The sequence below is a fragment of the Prinia subflava genome, chromosome 3, assembly GCF_021018805.1.
Source record: "Prinia subflava isolate CZ2003 ecotype Zambia chromosome 3, Cam_Psub_1.2, whole genome shotgun sequence".
Taxonomy (NCBI): Eukaryota; Metazoa; Chordata; class Aves; order Passeriformes; family Cisticolidae; genus Prinia; species Prinia subflava.
Window position 1 is genome coordinate 18,737,403 of NC_086249.1, and position 14,780 is coordinate 18,752,182.

The 14,780-nt window shown below is 54.2% G+C and overlaps 1 protein-coding gene across 2 annotated transcripts; it reads right to left on the reverse strand.

Annotated features, from left to right (window-relative positions):
* Window positions 1-5,234: 5,234 nt before the first annotated feature.
* Window positions 5,235-14,718, reverse strand: ENO2 (enolase 2). Of its 2 annotated transcripts, none has more exons than XM_063393472.1 (11): window positions 14,566-14,718; window positions 11,619-11,710; window positions 10,606-10,701; window positions 9,200-9,269; window positions 8,902-9,035; window positions 7,997-8,219; window positions 7,352-7,549; window positions 7,035-7,236; window positions 6,717-6,825; window positions 6,521-6,579; window positions 5,235-6,184 (listed from the first exon to the last, which is right to left on the reverse strand). In XM_063393472.1, the coding sequence occupies exons 2-11, from the start codon at window positions 11,682-11,684 to the stop codon at window positions 6,115-6,117; spliced, it is 1,227 nt and encodes a 408-aa protein (XP_063249542.1). In that variant the 5' UTR covers window positions 11,685-11,710; window positions 14,566-14,718; the 3' UTR covers window positions 5,235-6,114. The 2 variants fall into 2 exon arrangements, with proteins under 2 accessions (XP_063249542.1, XP_063249543.1); XM_063393473.1 differs by lacking the exon at window positions 14,566-14,718 and adding an exon at window positions 10,266-10,324 and having other exon boundaries at window positions 11,619-11,703.
* Window positions 14,719-14,780: the final 62 nt, after the last annotated feature.

Consider the following 14,780-nt stretch of genomic DNA (forward strand, 5'->3'; position numbering starts at 1 on the left):
AGCGCGGCCAGCGGAGCGCGGGGCTGGGGCCGAGGAGATGCTACAAGTGCTGCCCTTCGTGCCCCGTTTAGCTGCGGGAGGCACGGCAATGGTGGGGGCAAATCTGCAGCCGTGTCTCACAGACATGAACACGGCTGAATGTTTAAATAAGGGAGCCTTCGAGTGCAGATGGGCAAGTTTCACTCTGATGGCCTTCAAGCATAATCCCAAAATATTTCCTCGGCAGGACCTCTCAGTGAGCAGGCTGGATGGCGTGCTCTCCACGGGCTTTTATTCAGCAATTCGCATTGTCCATTACATGGCTCCGAGCACTATTTACTGTACTGCGTCCAAACTCGGCACTGAATACAGATGTATTCGTTTCCTCGGGGGGGTTCAGCAGTGCTATTCACCCCAATGCTTTAAAAATCAATAATAACCATGGCCCTACAACACCCTTCTAAGTTGACAGGTCCCAGTGCAAGTGTTCCACACCCACTTCCCAGGGGTCCCGTGCCATTTCGGGGCCTCACTATTTCTGCTGGATGCAGAGTTGCTCTTGGTGCCTCTCATTCCCAAGCCGGCTCCACTGGCATGCAGCACCCTGTTGCACAACATCAGCATGCTTCATGTCTCCAGCCCTCATTCATTCTCACATCCACCCTTCTCCCCCAGCCTGCCTCTTTGTCCTGCCCCTCGCCAGGAGCCTCTGCCCTGCCAGCAGTAATTCTGAAGTCCTGTGGTTCCGTAGAACTCTCTGGTTCCCACACCTGGCGTGGGGGATTGAAAAAGCTATGGAAAAGCATTTGCAAAAATGCCCACTGGGTTTTGTGTGGTCAGTCCAAAACATTTCAATGCATAGTTTTGGAGAGGTGCTGCTGGAAGAGAACTCGTGGATCCCAAGCACGGGGTAAGCATTATCTGCTTCACAAAGCGCCTCGCCAAGCTGAGCCCCAGAGAAGAAGGCAGAATATTATTATTGCTGCTGAGTTGGTGGCGTTTGCGGTTGTCACGGCTGCTTCAAACTGTCGCCTTTAGGAGCTGACAGCCTTGCGTCCCGAGCTCACAGCACATCTGACCCTTAGAGGCCAAAGTGATGATTCATGAAGGAGGAAGAGCTTGTCGATATCCTTGTTCTCTGGATGCTAAACAAAATACCCAGATCCCTAAGGTTTGTGGTTTGAGGAAGAGCCTCTGTGGCAGCTACAGTGGTTGGAATTGCGGAGATCTTCTGGATGAGTAACGGGTGGCACCAAGTTTATATAACCACAATGTCAAGCCCCAAATGGTTTTCATGTCATCATCTTCCATAACCAGGTCAGTTGCTTCAGTTCAAAACCATGACTTAAATGTTAAATTCATTATCAAGATTTTAATGTCATTTGTTATTTCAATAAGTGAAGAGGCAAAGACTCCAATACCTTATGAAAATCTTACTAGGTTTAGGTTTATTCCAAGAAGCCAGCCAAAGATGGCCTGCACCCTTAGTTTAGGCATCAGAAGAGGCATCAGAGGTGATTCAAAAGAGAAGCAGGAGCAGGGCAACCATTCCTTTTCCCCACTCTTAAACGCTCACAGCCAAATTGCTGCTAGGTCAAGCCACACTCTGCTCTGTTTCAGGGTGGTAAGCGTAGGTGGAAAATAGACAAGAGCCATGAGTGGTTGTGTGTGCTCGTGCAGCAAGACCAAGGTGGGCTGGCTGCAGAACATGGGAAACAAAATTATCTCACCTTTGAAATCAATAGATTGGGCAAACCTTGAGCAAACGAGGAACATTATAGCTGTGTCTCTTCAGGATGGATATACGACCTGGGGAGTCTGTGAGCCAGCTAGGAGGCTCAGCAAGCAGATACCAAACTTCCTGGGGTGTAGCTGGTCCTCCCTCACATTAGGGAGATAGGACACGCCACCTCTAGATCTCTCCAGCCACATCATCCCACTGCTTTCCAGTTCTACCAGGGGACAAACAGCTGCCTGCAAAACGAGAGGCCCTGGCTGGGATGTAGCCTTCTTAGGGAAACACAGCAGAAGAGAGGTGGTGATAGTCCTGTGGGGGAGGGAATGAGATAAGTGGGGTGCTGGAGCTCGTGGCATACAAGGAGAGGCTGAAAGATCTGTTTCTTTCAGCCTGGAGTAGAGTTAGGAGGTAACCAATTACACTCTTCAGCTTCTCGTTTTTTCCTTTGGTGTGGAGGGCTACAGAGAAATGAGAGCCAAGTTCTTCTGACAGATACACAGTGAAATGCCTATGAAATCTGCAGGAAAGGAAACTGTGACTAGATAAAGGGAAAACCTCCTTCCTTAAAGATAGTTTAGCACTGACACAGGTTTAAGTAGGGGTTGGAGAATCTCACCACCTTGAGACAGTCAGAAACTGCCTGGCCAAGGCCCCAAGCAGCCTCATATAGCTCTGGAGCTAGCCCTGCTGTTAGCAGGGGTTTGAAGTCTAGACCTCCAAACATCTCATCTCAATCTTCCTGTGAAACTCTTACTCTAAAAATTCATGGAGCCCCACTTCCCTTTTGACCCACAGCATACAGCAGTCTCCTTGATGGAAGGAGTAAGGAAGCAAGTTATAGCTGCTTCCACACTGAGATACACAATGCTCTCGTATGCTGATCTCTGCCTAGAGGGAGAGCTTCGTAATGTCCTCCTGCCAGCCTGTCCGAGCTGTCTGTATTTAGTCTGCCAGCAGCAGAGCCAAATACTCTTCTTTTGATTAAGCTGCACAGCACCTCATAGGATTTACCTAGCACCCAAATTTTTGGACTTCTTGTCAGGTGTTCATCAAGACAGCATCCCTGACAGCCTCCTAGATGAAAGATATTGGTTTCCCAAGCTTGGACAAAATCCCACTGTTCTTGAGACAGATGAGAACATACTAGAGAAATTCAGTAGTTCTTCATTATTAAGGCTTTTCTCTGCACTTTACAACAAGCCTAATTAAGTGACATCTCCCCTTGCAGCTCATTTATGGGTGCACACACGTATTTAGAAAAAAAAGAAAAATTCTGCAGGCTTTGGAGGGGGAAGGGGGGGGGAAGAGGCAGCAGCTAATGTTAAATTATCCCTTTAACAGCTGTACATTGCTCTGCAAATGTAAATTTTAAAGAGTATGATTTGAGAGGTAAAAGAAAGCAAATCCAGCAATGTTTCTATGTTTCACAGATATATTTCACAGATAGCGTCACATTGCCAGCCCATGCCCGTGGTGTTACTCACACTCTGCCTGCATTCACATTACAGCACAGCAAGCTGATGGAGACATCAGCTTATACAACAGGAGTACTCAGGTGCGGGAACAGCCGAGTGCCTGGACATTTCTACCACAAAGAAACTGGGACCAAATGTCTGCCACCGAGCCAAAGGGAAAGCAGCATGTGCATCTTAGGATGCTCTGGGTGAGGACAGGTATTTGCAGTGACCCAGGCAAACATGCCAGCATCACGTATTCCTTCTGTACGTTGTGCCAGCAGTGACAAACTCTTTTGATGTAAGAAAGGCACCAAGGTGAGGTGCTGCTATGGTGGGATGTATTCCCATCCCCTCAGGGCTTTCTCGATGTGTTCCCGTCTCCTCAGGGCTTTCACGCACCTTCCCTCACACAGGAACATGGTGATGCCTCGCTGGCAGAAACTCTTGCGTAGCAAATTCTTCCCACACTGTAGGGACACGTACACCACTTCCCTGCTGTTGCAGCCTGCCTGCATTTAAACGGGCAACCCAACTACTTTGAGCACTTAATTGCCTTTCTTGCACAGAAAAAGACAAATGGGAGGGGTGTGGGGTGGGGGTGGGAGATGCTCTTGGGAATATGAAAGATAAAGTTGTTTGGTTTTTTTGCAAAAACACTGCCCTGATTGCTAAGCAGTAGCCATACCGTTCACAAAATCCCAGTATCTAAAACAAAGGAGCAGTGAGGTGTACAACGGGAAAAGACAGCCCACTGCCTGTACCCAAAATGCGCATTCTTTCAGGAAAACAGCGGTGTCACGCACACAGCCGCTTTTGCGGGAGACATGACTGTGGGGGAGGGCTGGGGGCGCCCATGGGAGCCCGCGGGGCGCCGGGTGCCGCCGAGGGGGACGCGGGGGAAGATGGAGCAGAGCCTTCCCTCCGCGGCACCCGGACTACAGCTCCCAGAGAGCACGGGCGAGAGCCGGGCTGCAGCCGGGGCACACGCTACTCGCTGCCACTGAGATGCGTGTTGTGTGCACTGGTGATGCCCTGGAAACCAATCCTGTCTCTGCCCTCACATTCTCCCTCCCACTCTCTTCTCAGTTCTGGGCATGTGTGCCAAAGTCTTTGTCTTCCCTTCTTGGACTTAGTTTAGTAAGTATGCTGTTTAGTAAAGGATCAGCAGTGAAATGTCAGTGTTTAAAGTTTTGTCTTTGGATTTTCAAGTCTACATTAGGACAAAATCAAGGGGGATTGGGACTTGCTGAGCAACCTCAGAAACAAATGACTAGAGTTAAGCAAGGGTCTGGAAACTTTCTGTAGGGAAGTGGGGCGGGAGCTGAGTGTGCCCAAGAACGTGGTAGGGCTACTGACCTGAATATAATGGTGGGCAAGGTGGTTTTATCATTTCTTCACCAGCTGGATTTCTCACAGTAGCCCCCCAACCCCCCGCCTTCGAGTCAGTCCAGAACAAAGCTGTTTGATGAGCAGGCGCTGGGGTTTGCTGGCACCCAGCCCACTGGGGCGCTGGCTGGAGCACGCCCGCCTTTCCCAAGTACTGCTGAGCTGCCCCTGTGAAACCAGATGGAGCTGACAGAGACTACCCATCCCACCTATGCCTCCAGTCACTGCTCTACAAGCCCCTTTTCGGGGAGGACAATCAGCATTTTCTCTCTCAAAGACTTGCCGTTTCTGTCTGCCATCATCTGAGTCCAGCAGACAGACGGCTGGGGGCCCACCCTGAGGTGTTTCCATCAGTGGACGGCACGATTGAAATCCCTGCACAGCAGATCTCTGTGCAACACGGTGTGGTGAAGATGACAGGGGCGAGTCATCACACATGCCTTCCCTTTGATGTTTCCCGGCTGGTGGCCAACAGAGCACTCTGGCTGTGGGACAAAGCTCTGAAAGGAGGTGAGGGGAGCTGGGCCTTTTCTTCCCCTTGCCAGTCCCCTCTGCTTTTTTTTTTTACCTTTCTGTGTGAGCATCTCCTGCTCTGGTGGCAAAACATCCCCACTTCCCAAACACTGGCAACTAGAGATAAACATCAGGCCAAGTCAGGTAACTCAGGTGTGAAATACATTTTAATAGAGTTTAGGGATCTGTAGTTTGTCTGTTGCTCAGCTGAGCATGGGCTGTCCAGAAGGTGAAGCAGACATCATGGGCAGAGGGGAGGGTGAAGGAGTGCAAGAGGGAAGAGAACAGAGAGAAAAAGGTCACGAGAAGCAAATGAGAGCATGGGTTAGTTTACGGATGTGCTTTAATACATTGCCCCACAGTACTATGTGCTGAGCCAGAGACTGACAGCACGCACACACACGCACACCCAGTGTGGGACAGCAGTGCACTTCAACGCTAAGCTCCGGGCAAGCACAGCCCAACACAGCACAGCCCAACACGACACTGCCGGCGTGGAGGCGAGGGGCGCGCACGTCCCAGCGGGGCTCAGCGCAGACACATGCCCGGGGCACGGGGACCATGCCGTGGGCCAGGACACGTACACACACCGACACACATGCACAACGAGAGCGAGCCGCCGGCAGCGCTCGGCCGGACGCGGCCACAGGTGCAGCGGTGTCCGAGCGCACCGGCCGGCGCACAGATGGCCACCGCACATGCTTCGGCGCACGAGGGGACGCGCTGGGCAACGCTCCCGTGCTCGGACACGTGAGCAGAGCGGCCCAGGCGTGGCCCTGCACAAACAACAGAGACACACAATGCCTAGGTCCAGGAATGCTTATGACCCCACAGCAAGGGACAGGGTGGAGGCCGCTCTCTCATCCTTCACCTGGGTACATCTAGCCAGGGACACCTGAACTCGAAGGGTTTCGAGGTGAGAGGAAACCAGGTGACAGAGTGGGGAGAAAGAGCAAAAAAGGGAGCAGTGGAGGGAAAGGGGGGTTCAGAGTCTGTGAGGTGGGAAAGAGCAGCAGGGTGGCTGTGCCCTGGGGACAATGTTCAAAGAACACTTGGGTTGCGAAAGTTGTGTCCGGCGAAGCGTGCTTCATCGCCAAGCTCTTCCTCAATCCTGCAGGAGAGAAACAGCGCACATCAGGTCCTTGTAGTGAGGGAGCATTGGAGGCACCATGGCACCAGAGAGGCAGATCATCAGCAGGAAGCTGACATGTGCCCGAGGAGCTGAGCTCCTGCCAGCTGCTGCGACTGCAGGGCTGCACCCTCATGCCAAGGAGGAGGAAAGGAGTCCACCCCAGAGGTCTCCCTAGGATCCTACTGTCATCTCTGTGCCTTGTCTTTGTAGCATTTCACCCACGAGCCCCATCTACCCTTGATCTTTCAGCTTCTTCCACCCAGTTGGTCACTCCCCTATTCTCTCTTGTGCATTCCCACCCCTGGAGCCCCTTACCTCATGAGCTGGTTGTATTTAGCCAGGCGTTCAGACCTGCAGGGAGCACCCGTCTTTATCTGTAAAGCATTTCCCAAAGCAAACACTGTAAGACACTGTTATGACTTGTACCAGTTTCCCATGTCAGGGCAGGGGATTCTGTTTTGACAGCCCTTTGATTTCCTCCAGGCCTGTGCATGGCCTGGATCTCACCTACCTGCCCAGTGCACAGTCCTACAACCAGATCAGCGATGAAGGTGTCTTCAGTCTCTCCAGATCGGTGGCTCACCATCACACCCCATCCATTCTCCTGGGCCAGCTTGCAGCTGCAAGGAGTGAGAAATGCAGTCAGTAGTTCCTACTCCTACAATTACCACCTGCATAGGGGAAGATTCAGGCGCACTCTGTTCCCACTCTCAGCATCCTACACTTTGGTTGATACACAAGTCTGTTCACCCAGTGCACAGCGTGACACCTGGCTGTGGCTCATCACCAACCCATTCACAGGACAACAAGGGCAGTGGGCTGGACTTACGCTTGGATGGCCTCTGTGACAGATCCAATCTGGTTGACTTTGAGCAGGAGGCAGTTGCAGGCTTTCTCTTCAACAGCTCGCTCGATGCGCTTGGGGTTTGTCACTGTCAGGTCATCTCCCACTATCTGAATCCCCACATTGGCGGTGAACTTAGTCCAGGCCTCCCAGTCATCTTGGTCAAAGGGGTCCTCAATGGAGACCACTGGAAGGACAACCAAAGAGGCACGAGTCGAAGCTGCCTCCCTTCCCACCCCAAAACCGCAGAGGGTTTGTGCAGCCCGAGCGCTGATTCCCTACAGCCCCGCAAGACAGCTCACCTGGGTAATCCCGTACAAAGCTTTGGTAGAGGTCTCCCAGCTCATCTCCAGAAATGTAGCGGCTTGGGTCATCGGGGGACTTGAAGTCCAGGTCGTATTTGCCATCACGGTAGAACTCGGAGGCTGCCACATCCATACCGATGACGATCTTGTCAGTGTAGCCCGCCTTGTCAATAGCCTCCTTGAGCAGCTCCAGAGCTGAGGGGAGAATTGCAGCCAGGAGAGTCAGCCCATGCAGGGAGCTCTGCCTTTTAGTGGGAGCCTCCTGTGGGAAGGTCCCTGGAGCCACTAAGAGTCTGGTGGTGTGATGGAGAAGTAGAAGAGAGCCCAGAACGCAACAGAAACATGCCAAGGAGCTGTAGGGGCTGTATCCGAAGGGACAAGGAGGAATTAAAATGCAGTTCCACAGCTCAAAGACAAGTTTGTGGAAGGCCTTGTAAAAGTGCGCACAAGCATAAAAGGTTTGTATGGAGAGGCTGTGACAGATCAAGGCCACCCCAAGGAGAAGGAGCCTAGAAACATTACCTAACACAGGAGGTCAATGACACTGAGGCATCATCTTTTAAATCAGTCTGGGGAATGCTGTGAGCTGGGCATGGGAACCCATACTATTGCAGGGGTACCCCATCTCTGTAGGGCTCTCACCTTCGCTGTTTTCCAGGATGTTGGGGGCAAAGCCTCCCTCATCACCCACATTGGTAGCATCTTTGCCATACTTCTCCTTGATGACGCTCTTGAGGTTGTGATAGACTTCAGCCCCGATGCGCATGGCATCGCGGAAGCTTTCGGCTCCCACGGGCAGGATCATGAACTCCTGCATGGCCAGTTTGTTGCCTGCATGGGAACCTCCATTGATCACGTTGAAAGCCTGGAAGAGTCCATAAGAAAGGCAGAGCTGAAGGAACCAGTCTTGGCACCCCTGAGAGGTGTCTCTCAGATGTGTCACCATACCTGTTCATGCCACATCCCACAGGGTAACATAAGCACATCAGCTACAACCATCAGACCAAAGGCACATAAGTCTGGAGTCTTCCTTCCAGTAGTGGCTCAAAGCACATGGTTAGGGAGGATTTTCCCACCTGTTTCCCTCTCAGAGATCTCCTGAGCTATGTGTGTTTATCTATGCTCTGTTTATCTGTAACAACAATGCTGTCAGTCTCTCTTCCAGAACCTTTCTTCTTGACCCTCAGAAAATTTTAGCATCCACAACTCCCTTTGTGAAAGAGTTTCTCAAGGCAGCTTCCCCTGGTGTGAAGACCCATATGCCCTTGTTTTGAACTGTGCCTCAGAGGGTTCACGTGATGCCCTCTGTCTCTTGTGCTAAGACTGAGATCAGCCCCCCATCACAACCTCCACTGTATCCTTTTTTCCAATTGAAACTTGACAAATCTAGGGCCTTGGTTTGCTTCCCTGACGAGTACAGTGCACTCAGCTGATGTTTCAATCCCATATCCCTTCCTTAGCTACCTCCCAACACCTTTGAAGTTTCTTTTGGAAACTGCACCCTTTTGGAGTTTCTGAAGGTGATGTCAGGGACAGAGGAGCCTTACTGGCACAGGAAGGATGAGGTCAGAGTTTCCGGCCAGGTCAGCAATGTGCCGGTACAGGGGCACATCCTTCTCTGCAGCTCCTGCCTTGCACACGGCCAGCGAAACTCCCAGGATAGCGTTGGCACCAAACTTGGCTGTGGGCAAAGGAGGAGAATGACTTTTCAGTGGCAACATCCTGCCCAGTGTGTGCCCTTGCCAGCCCAACCTCGGGCTCACCACAGCTTGGACAGTGCCCCCCAATCCAGCCCTGCAGCCTCCCATGCTCGTAATTTCCCGGCCAAAAAGAGGGATGAATTACATTTGTTCTCTGTGCCGTCCATCTCAAGCATCAGATTGTCTATCTTCTCTTGATCCACAACAGAGAGGCCCTGCAAGAAAGAAGCAGCTCATGAGAAGGGGACAATTGGAAGAGCTTCTGGCTCTGGTGTGCAGGTAAGGAGGCATTGATGGAGAAGCCGGGAGTACAAGGACCTTTTCAGCTTGTGGGGGAACATATACACACAAAGCTCTGGAAACTGGTGCCTTGGCATTTAGTCAGGTTAGGTAACCCTGATGGTGTTGCTGCAGTGCAGTGTAGATGTACCCATGGTGGAGAGGGGGTCAGCTGCAGCCCAGGCAAGGCCAGGCATTGCTGGGGACACAGGACTCCCTTGGGATTTACCCAGCCTTTTGGCAGCTTCCAGGGAGCTTTGTGGTGCTGTGGTCACACAGAAGCTAGGCAGAACAACAGACCATGCTCAACCTCAAGCAAGCGAATGTAGACTGGATGGAGCCGTCCCCAGGAGTGAGGTGGAGAGCAAGGTTAGACCCAACACAGGCAGCCCTCCACCATGCTGGGAATTTTTCAGGGGTAGAGAGAACTGGGCTCTCGGCCAGAACCAACCATGGGCTACATGGCGTGTAATATGGGGCTTCAGCTCAGCTCTCCTCAAAGCAGGCTCCAGGTCCTCAGGTGCAAACAGGCTGCAATGTGACACCACTGCTCTGCAGGGCTGTGCCAGACCCTGCACGATACAACCATTGCTCATCCCACCAGGATGAGGCCACAGACAGGTGGATGTGATTCGGTGCTTGAGGGGGAGCACAGCTGAAAGAGGGAGCGAGCTCTACAGGGAGCACCGAGGGGACTAGTTAGGCTGCACAGACGCTGCGGTGGGCCAGGAAGAGTTAAATCCTTTCCTCCCAGAGGAAAGATTGCTGTGGACACACACAGGCATGGAGGGCAGGAGGAGTGTGCCCAGGTTCACAGAGAGCATCGCTGTGTCTGTTAACCCAGTGAGATGAAGAGAGGCAGAGACAGAGATCGGGGACAGAGACGGACCAGAGTAAGCATTGGACGAGGGAGAACAAAGAGAAATCCTTACAGAGCCCACGAGAGCTGGGGCGACAGTGCTGTTGATATGATCCACGGCCTGCAGGACCCCTAAAGAAGGGAAAAGGCAGAGAAAGAAAGAGAGAGAGAGAAAGAGTGAGGCAGAGAGAAGAATGGAAAGAGGGAGGGAAAGAACCAATAGACTGAGAGAGGGAAACAGCAAGGGAAGGTCGAGGCCTGATCTTTCACTTTATGCTAGGTCTGTGCCACTGTGGTCTCCCTGAGGGCAGTGGGGCACATCCCTGTCACACCAGTGGGAGGGCAGCACCCTCCAGCAGAGCCCCACACACAGGCAGCCCTGGGGACGAGCTGTGGAGCAGCCATCTCCCCACCTTTTCCAAGGAAACGTGACTTGTCGTTGTCTCGCAGCTCCAGCGCCTCGTAGATACCAGTGGATGCTCCACTGGGGACAGCTGCTCGAAACATGCCTGGGAAACAGCAAAATCAGGGTGTGAGACAAGCAGAGAATGAAGAGGAAAAGCCCTCACGCACCTGCTTCTGCCTTGCTTTCATAGGAAAGGATGCAGCAACTGCTTGTGCAAATGGATGGCCTCACTGGCTGACTGCTCATGGCTGGTATTCTCAGAGGTGGAGCACCTCAGTAGCAGAAATAAATGCACCCAGGGCTTCCAGGCTGAGGAACCTGGATGTCAGGCACCCAGAGATTCACACTGATCCCAGAACTGTGTGTGATGGGTGGAAATCTGGATCTCAGCCCTCCTCCTAGTTCCAGAGGCAGCCTGATTCACAGCCACCCTCAGCTACCTCCCCCTCAGACTGAGGTTTCTGCCTCACTGAAGAAGGAAGACAATGGTTGCATGTCTGCTCTGGCCTCTCACTGCCCCTCACCCCTTAGCCCAAGTAGTTTTGGGCCCAGAGCAAATGCAGCTCTTCCAGCTGAGACCACACATGGACATAGCTGCACAGAGATCTCAGGAACAAAGCTTTACCCCTGCCATTAGCATGGCCATGGATGTGCTCCCAAACTTCTACTATGCCCCAGGACTAAAAGCACAGCTGCAGCAGGGGTATGACGAGAAGGTGCAGACAATTATGATAAAAAGACCTTCCGTCCCTGCTACAAGCAGAAGCACAACTCAGGTCACATACAGGACAGCCAGCTGTCTTGCCGTGATTTGCCCGGCACATGTGCAGAGCTGCTGAGCACAGGCACAAGCACAGCCATGAGCAGAGTTTTGGTCTCTGCCTCCTCCCCTGGCTTGTTGCCTGCTGGGGGCTCACCAGTGAGGACCCTCCGTGCTCCTGGCGTGCCAGGCTGCCGCACAGCACCAGCTCTGCAGGGTGGGCAGGGCTTGCCCTCCGTCTCTTATCCTCACCCACATACCTTTGTGTGTGTAGAGGTCCACCTCAACCGTGGGGTTCCCACGGGAGTCCAGGATCTCACGGGCATGGATCCTCTCAACTGCCATGGTGAGTCTGTGGAGAGAGAGAACAGGATATGTTCAGCTCTGAGAGACTCCAGGATGTGGTTGCTCACCCCTTCTATGTCTAGACTGATAGAGAGAAGGGAATTCAAGGAAAAATGATCTTAGAAATTTGCACTAAAACTATTTGCCCCAGGAAATTTAGAAATTCACCCAGACCACAGGAATCTACAAACATTTTTCCAGGAATTGGCTATCTATTTGAATTTACTCTGTCCCTCTGCTGCAGCTGACAAACTGAGAGCACTCTGCCTCTCTCCCTGCGTCACAGCCCAGCGCCTGATCCAAGCCCGGATGGCAGGGATGGGGAGGGTACCCTGGGCAGTAGAGAGGGAGGGATCAGCTGGCGCAGCGGGGAGGTGCCCGTGGCTCTGGTGTCAAGGACGGGCCAGCAGCTCCTGGCATCTCCTGTCCCCTTGCCGGGAGGCGAGGACAGCGCCTGCCAGGGCAGACAGCAGGCGGCTGCTGTGTCCCTGTGTGGGGAATGGGGAGGCAGCCGAGCGTGATGGGCAGGGCAGGGGGGCAGGCAGCCAGGGGGACCCCCAGCCCCTCTGCAGCCCACCACCCAGAGAGCCACCCCAGCCTGGCTGTCCCAGACCCCAGCCATGCCCGCCCCTGCTCAGCCTCCCTGTGTGTCCCCCTGAGCTGCAGGGTCAGGCTGTGCCACGGCGGCGGGAGCTCCGTGGAGCCTGGCAGCCTGAGGAGCCATCTTGCCGAAGGCCACGGTGCCTCAGACGTGGCAAAGAGGGCTCTGAAGGGAGGGGGGGCTGGCCCAGCTGCCAACCCTCCGCTCCATTCCTGAGGCAGGGAAGCAGATGAGGCTGGGCTGGATCTCTGTTGGGTGCAGCGGGTGAGGAAGCCTAGCACTTTGGGGCACCTGGTTAAACCTGAAGGAGAAAACATGCTGGTGGGTAATGATGGCTGTTTGAAAGAGCCTCTCTTGCTGCAGTTTGCTCTCTAGGGGTTCCAAAACAGCTCATTCCCCTCATGCCACCTTCTTGCTCCCCTGGCTGTGGGGCTGTGCATTGCCAGGGTGCTACAATGAGGCGTGTGTCTCCCCATGCTCCCAGCATTGCCAAGTTCTCCTCCCCTGGCTCCCACAGATGATTCCCTCAACCCTGAGCAGGGCTGGCAGAGGCCAGAGTAGCCATGGAGCCCCAGCCAGGTCCTCCCCGTGGTGTGTGTGAGCAGAGGTGCAGCCAGCACGGCGCCTCAGCATCGGGGCAGGGGAAAGTGAGCTTGAACCAGCACATCACAGCACTGAGGGGAGCTGAGAAGCAGGATGGGGGAGCCAGAGTCAGCACTCAACACCACTGCCCCGGGTGGGTGGAAATCACGAGGGTGTGAGGAAATCGTGCTGCTGCTCTGAAGTTTCAGCCAGATCTTCTCATGTGGGGAGTTTCAGCCAGCAACTCCAGGGCTCTCTGCACAGGGCCCTCCACCATGTCCATCTGGGCTGGGATCCCCCATCAGCCGCTTTGGCAGTGCTCCTCACGCCATCTGGCACACGCCACAGGAACTTCCTCCAGAGTCGTGCCGGCACAGCCAGCCGTGAGCTTCCTTTGCAGCAGTGTCCTGGCCGTGCCTCAACAGCCTCCACGGCGTACAGAGGGACAGGACCCCGCTTAAAGTGATCTTTGACAGCACACCCGTGCCAGATGCTGTGCCTCTCTGCTTATCTGGTCACGTTGCCCCTGGTCACATCCCTGTGGTCACATCCCCCTCTTGGAGTCCGATCCGAGGAAGCCAAATGACAAGCCCAAATCCTTGCCTGCCCCACCCCATCACTTACATGATCTTCTCTCCCTTGTAGTCCTTTAAACCCTTTTCTGCACTTGAGTTGCTGCCCTGTGTCCCCTGCGTTTGCTCTCTTTTGAACAGAACCACCCTGAAATCCCTGGTATCAGCTGCACTGTCCTGAAAGGAGGTCAGAGGCGGATAAGCTGGGATAAGGGATTGGGATAGAGCCCTAGCTGGGAAGCCACAGACCACGTCCAGGAAGAGAGAGGAGAGAGACTGTGCTGCTCCTGTGAACAGAGGCTGGGCAGCGTACGCTGGGAGGCTGGTGCTGCTGCAATGCCTTCCTGTGGAGCTGGCGCTGGCAGCAATTCCCGGTCCCCGCCAGGCCAGCACGGTGAAGCCCTTTCCCCGAAGGCACCGCCACCAGTCCCGTGTGCTGCTGCGATTCCCCCGGGCTGGGCACTGCTCCCAGGAAGCCCGCACTGCTGCAGTGTCGTGACTGATGCAGCTATTGCTTGCTTGTCACCTCCTCTCCCTGCTCTCCCCCTCCCCTGTGGTGTGGGGCTGTGCAAACAGGAAAACATTTCCCTCTTCTCCCTCCCTCTCCCTGAGCGCCCGTGTTTGTGTCAGCGCCTCGGGAGACTGGGGGGGCTGGTCCGCCCTGAGGCTGGATCCTCTCCCCAGCGGTGCCCAGACTGAGCGCTGCCTTCTCCCCACTAGCAGCCCCTCCCCCGGGAAAAGCTCCATCCCGCAGCACCTCCCGACAGTGCCCTTGGGAGCATCACCTATCCTCCTTGGTTGCCCCCCCTCCTGCTATTCCCTGGGTTCACGTCTGAAATGATGACTGCCGGCAGGGGAAAGGGGGGGGCTTGGGAAGGAGGGAGTACCTGAAATTAAAATACGAAAGAAAACTCAGAAGGATGGGGATGAGGAGAGCGAGGTAGGAGGAGCAGGGGGAGGGAGTGAGGGGAGCTGAGTTGTTAATGCCGCTCACCGTGGTCCTTCTCCGGAGGGACCCCAAAGTGCGTGTGGGGCTTGGAGGGCACAAGGTGGGCAGCAGAAACACGCAGGCAGTGAGGGGTGTGCTGGCCGTGGGGAGACACTTACCTTCCGAGGGCAGGGGTGGACGAGAGATTGAGAAAGTGCTGGTAGAAAGGAGAGAGGACGAGGCTGAGGAGGGATGCAGGACCTCAAGGGGAGATGATGTGTCCTCTAAGCCAACGGCGGCGGCAGCAGCAGGATGGAGACGCCCCTGATAGGGCCGGGACAGCAGCATGTGACCCAGAGCTGCGATGAGTCAGGATTTAGCAAAGCTTTGCAAA

Bases quoted from the DNA above. Each gene is read 5' to 3' on its own strand.
- ENO2 (XM_063393473.1), bottom strand. From the start codon at position 11,703: ATGGCAGTTGAGAGGATCCATGCCCGTGAGATCCTGGACTCCCGTGGG. The intron at 10,325-10,605 runs GTGGGGAGATGG...TCCCTTCTTTAG, and splicing joins GTCACGTTTCCTTGGAAAAG to GGGTCCTGCAGGCCGTGGAT. The intron at 9,036-9,199 runs GTAATTCATCCC...CTTTGCCCACAG, and splicing joins GGACGGCACAGAGAACAAAT to CCAAGTTTGGTGCCAACGCT.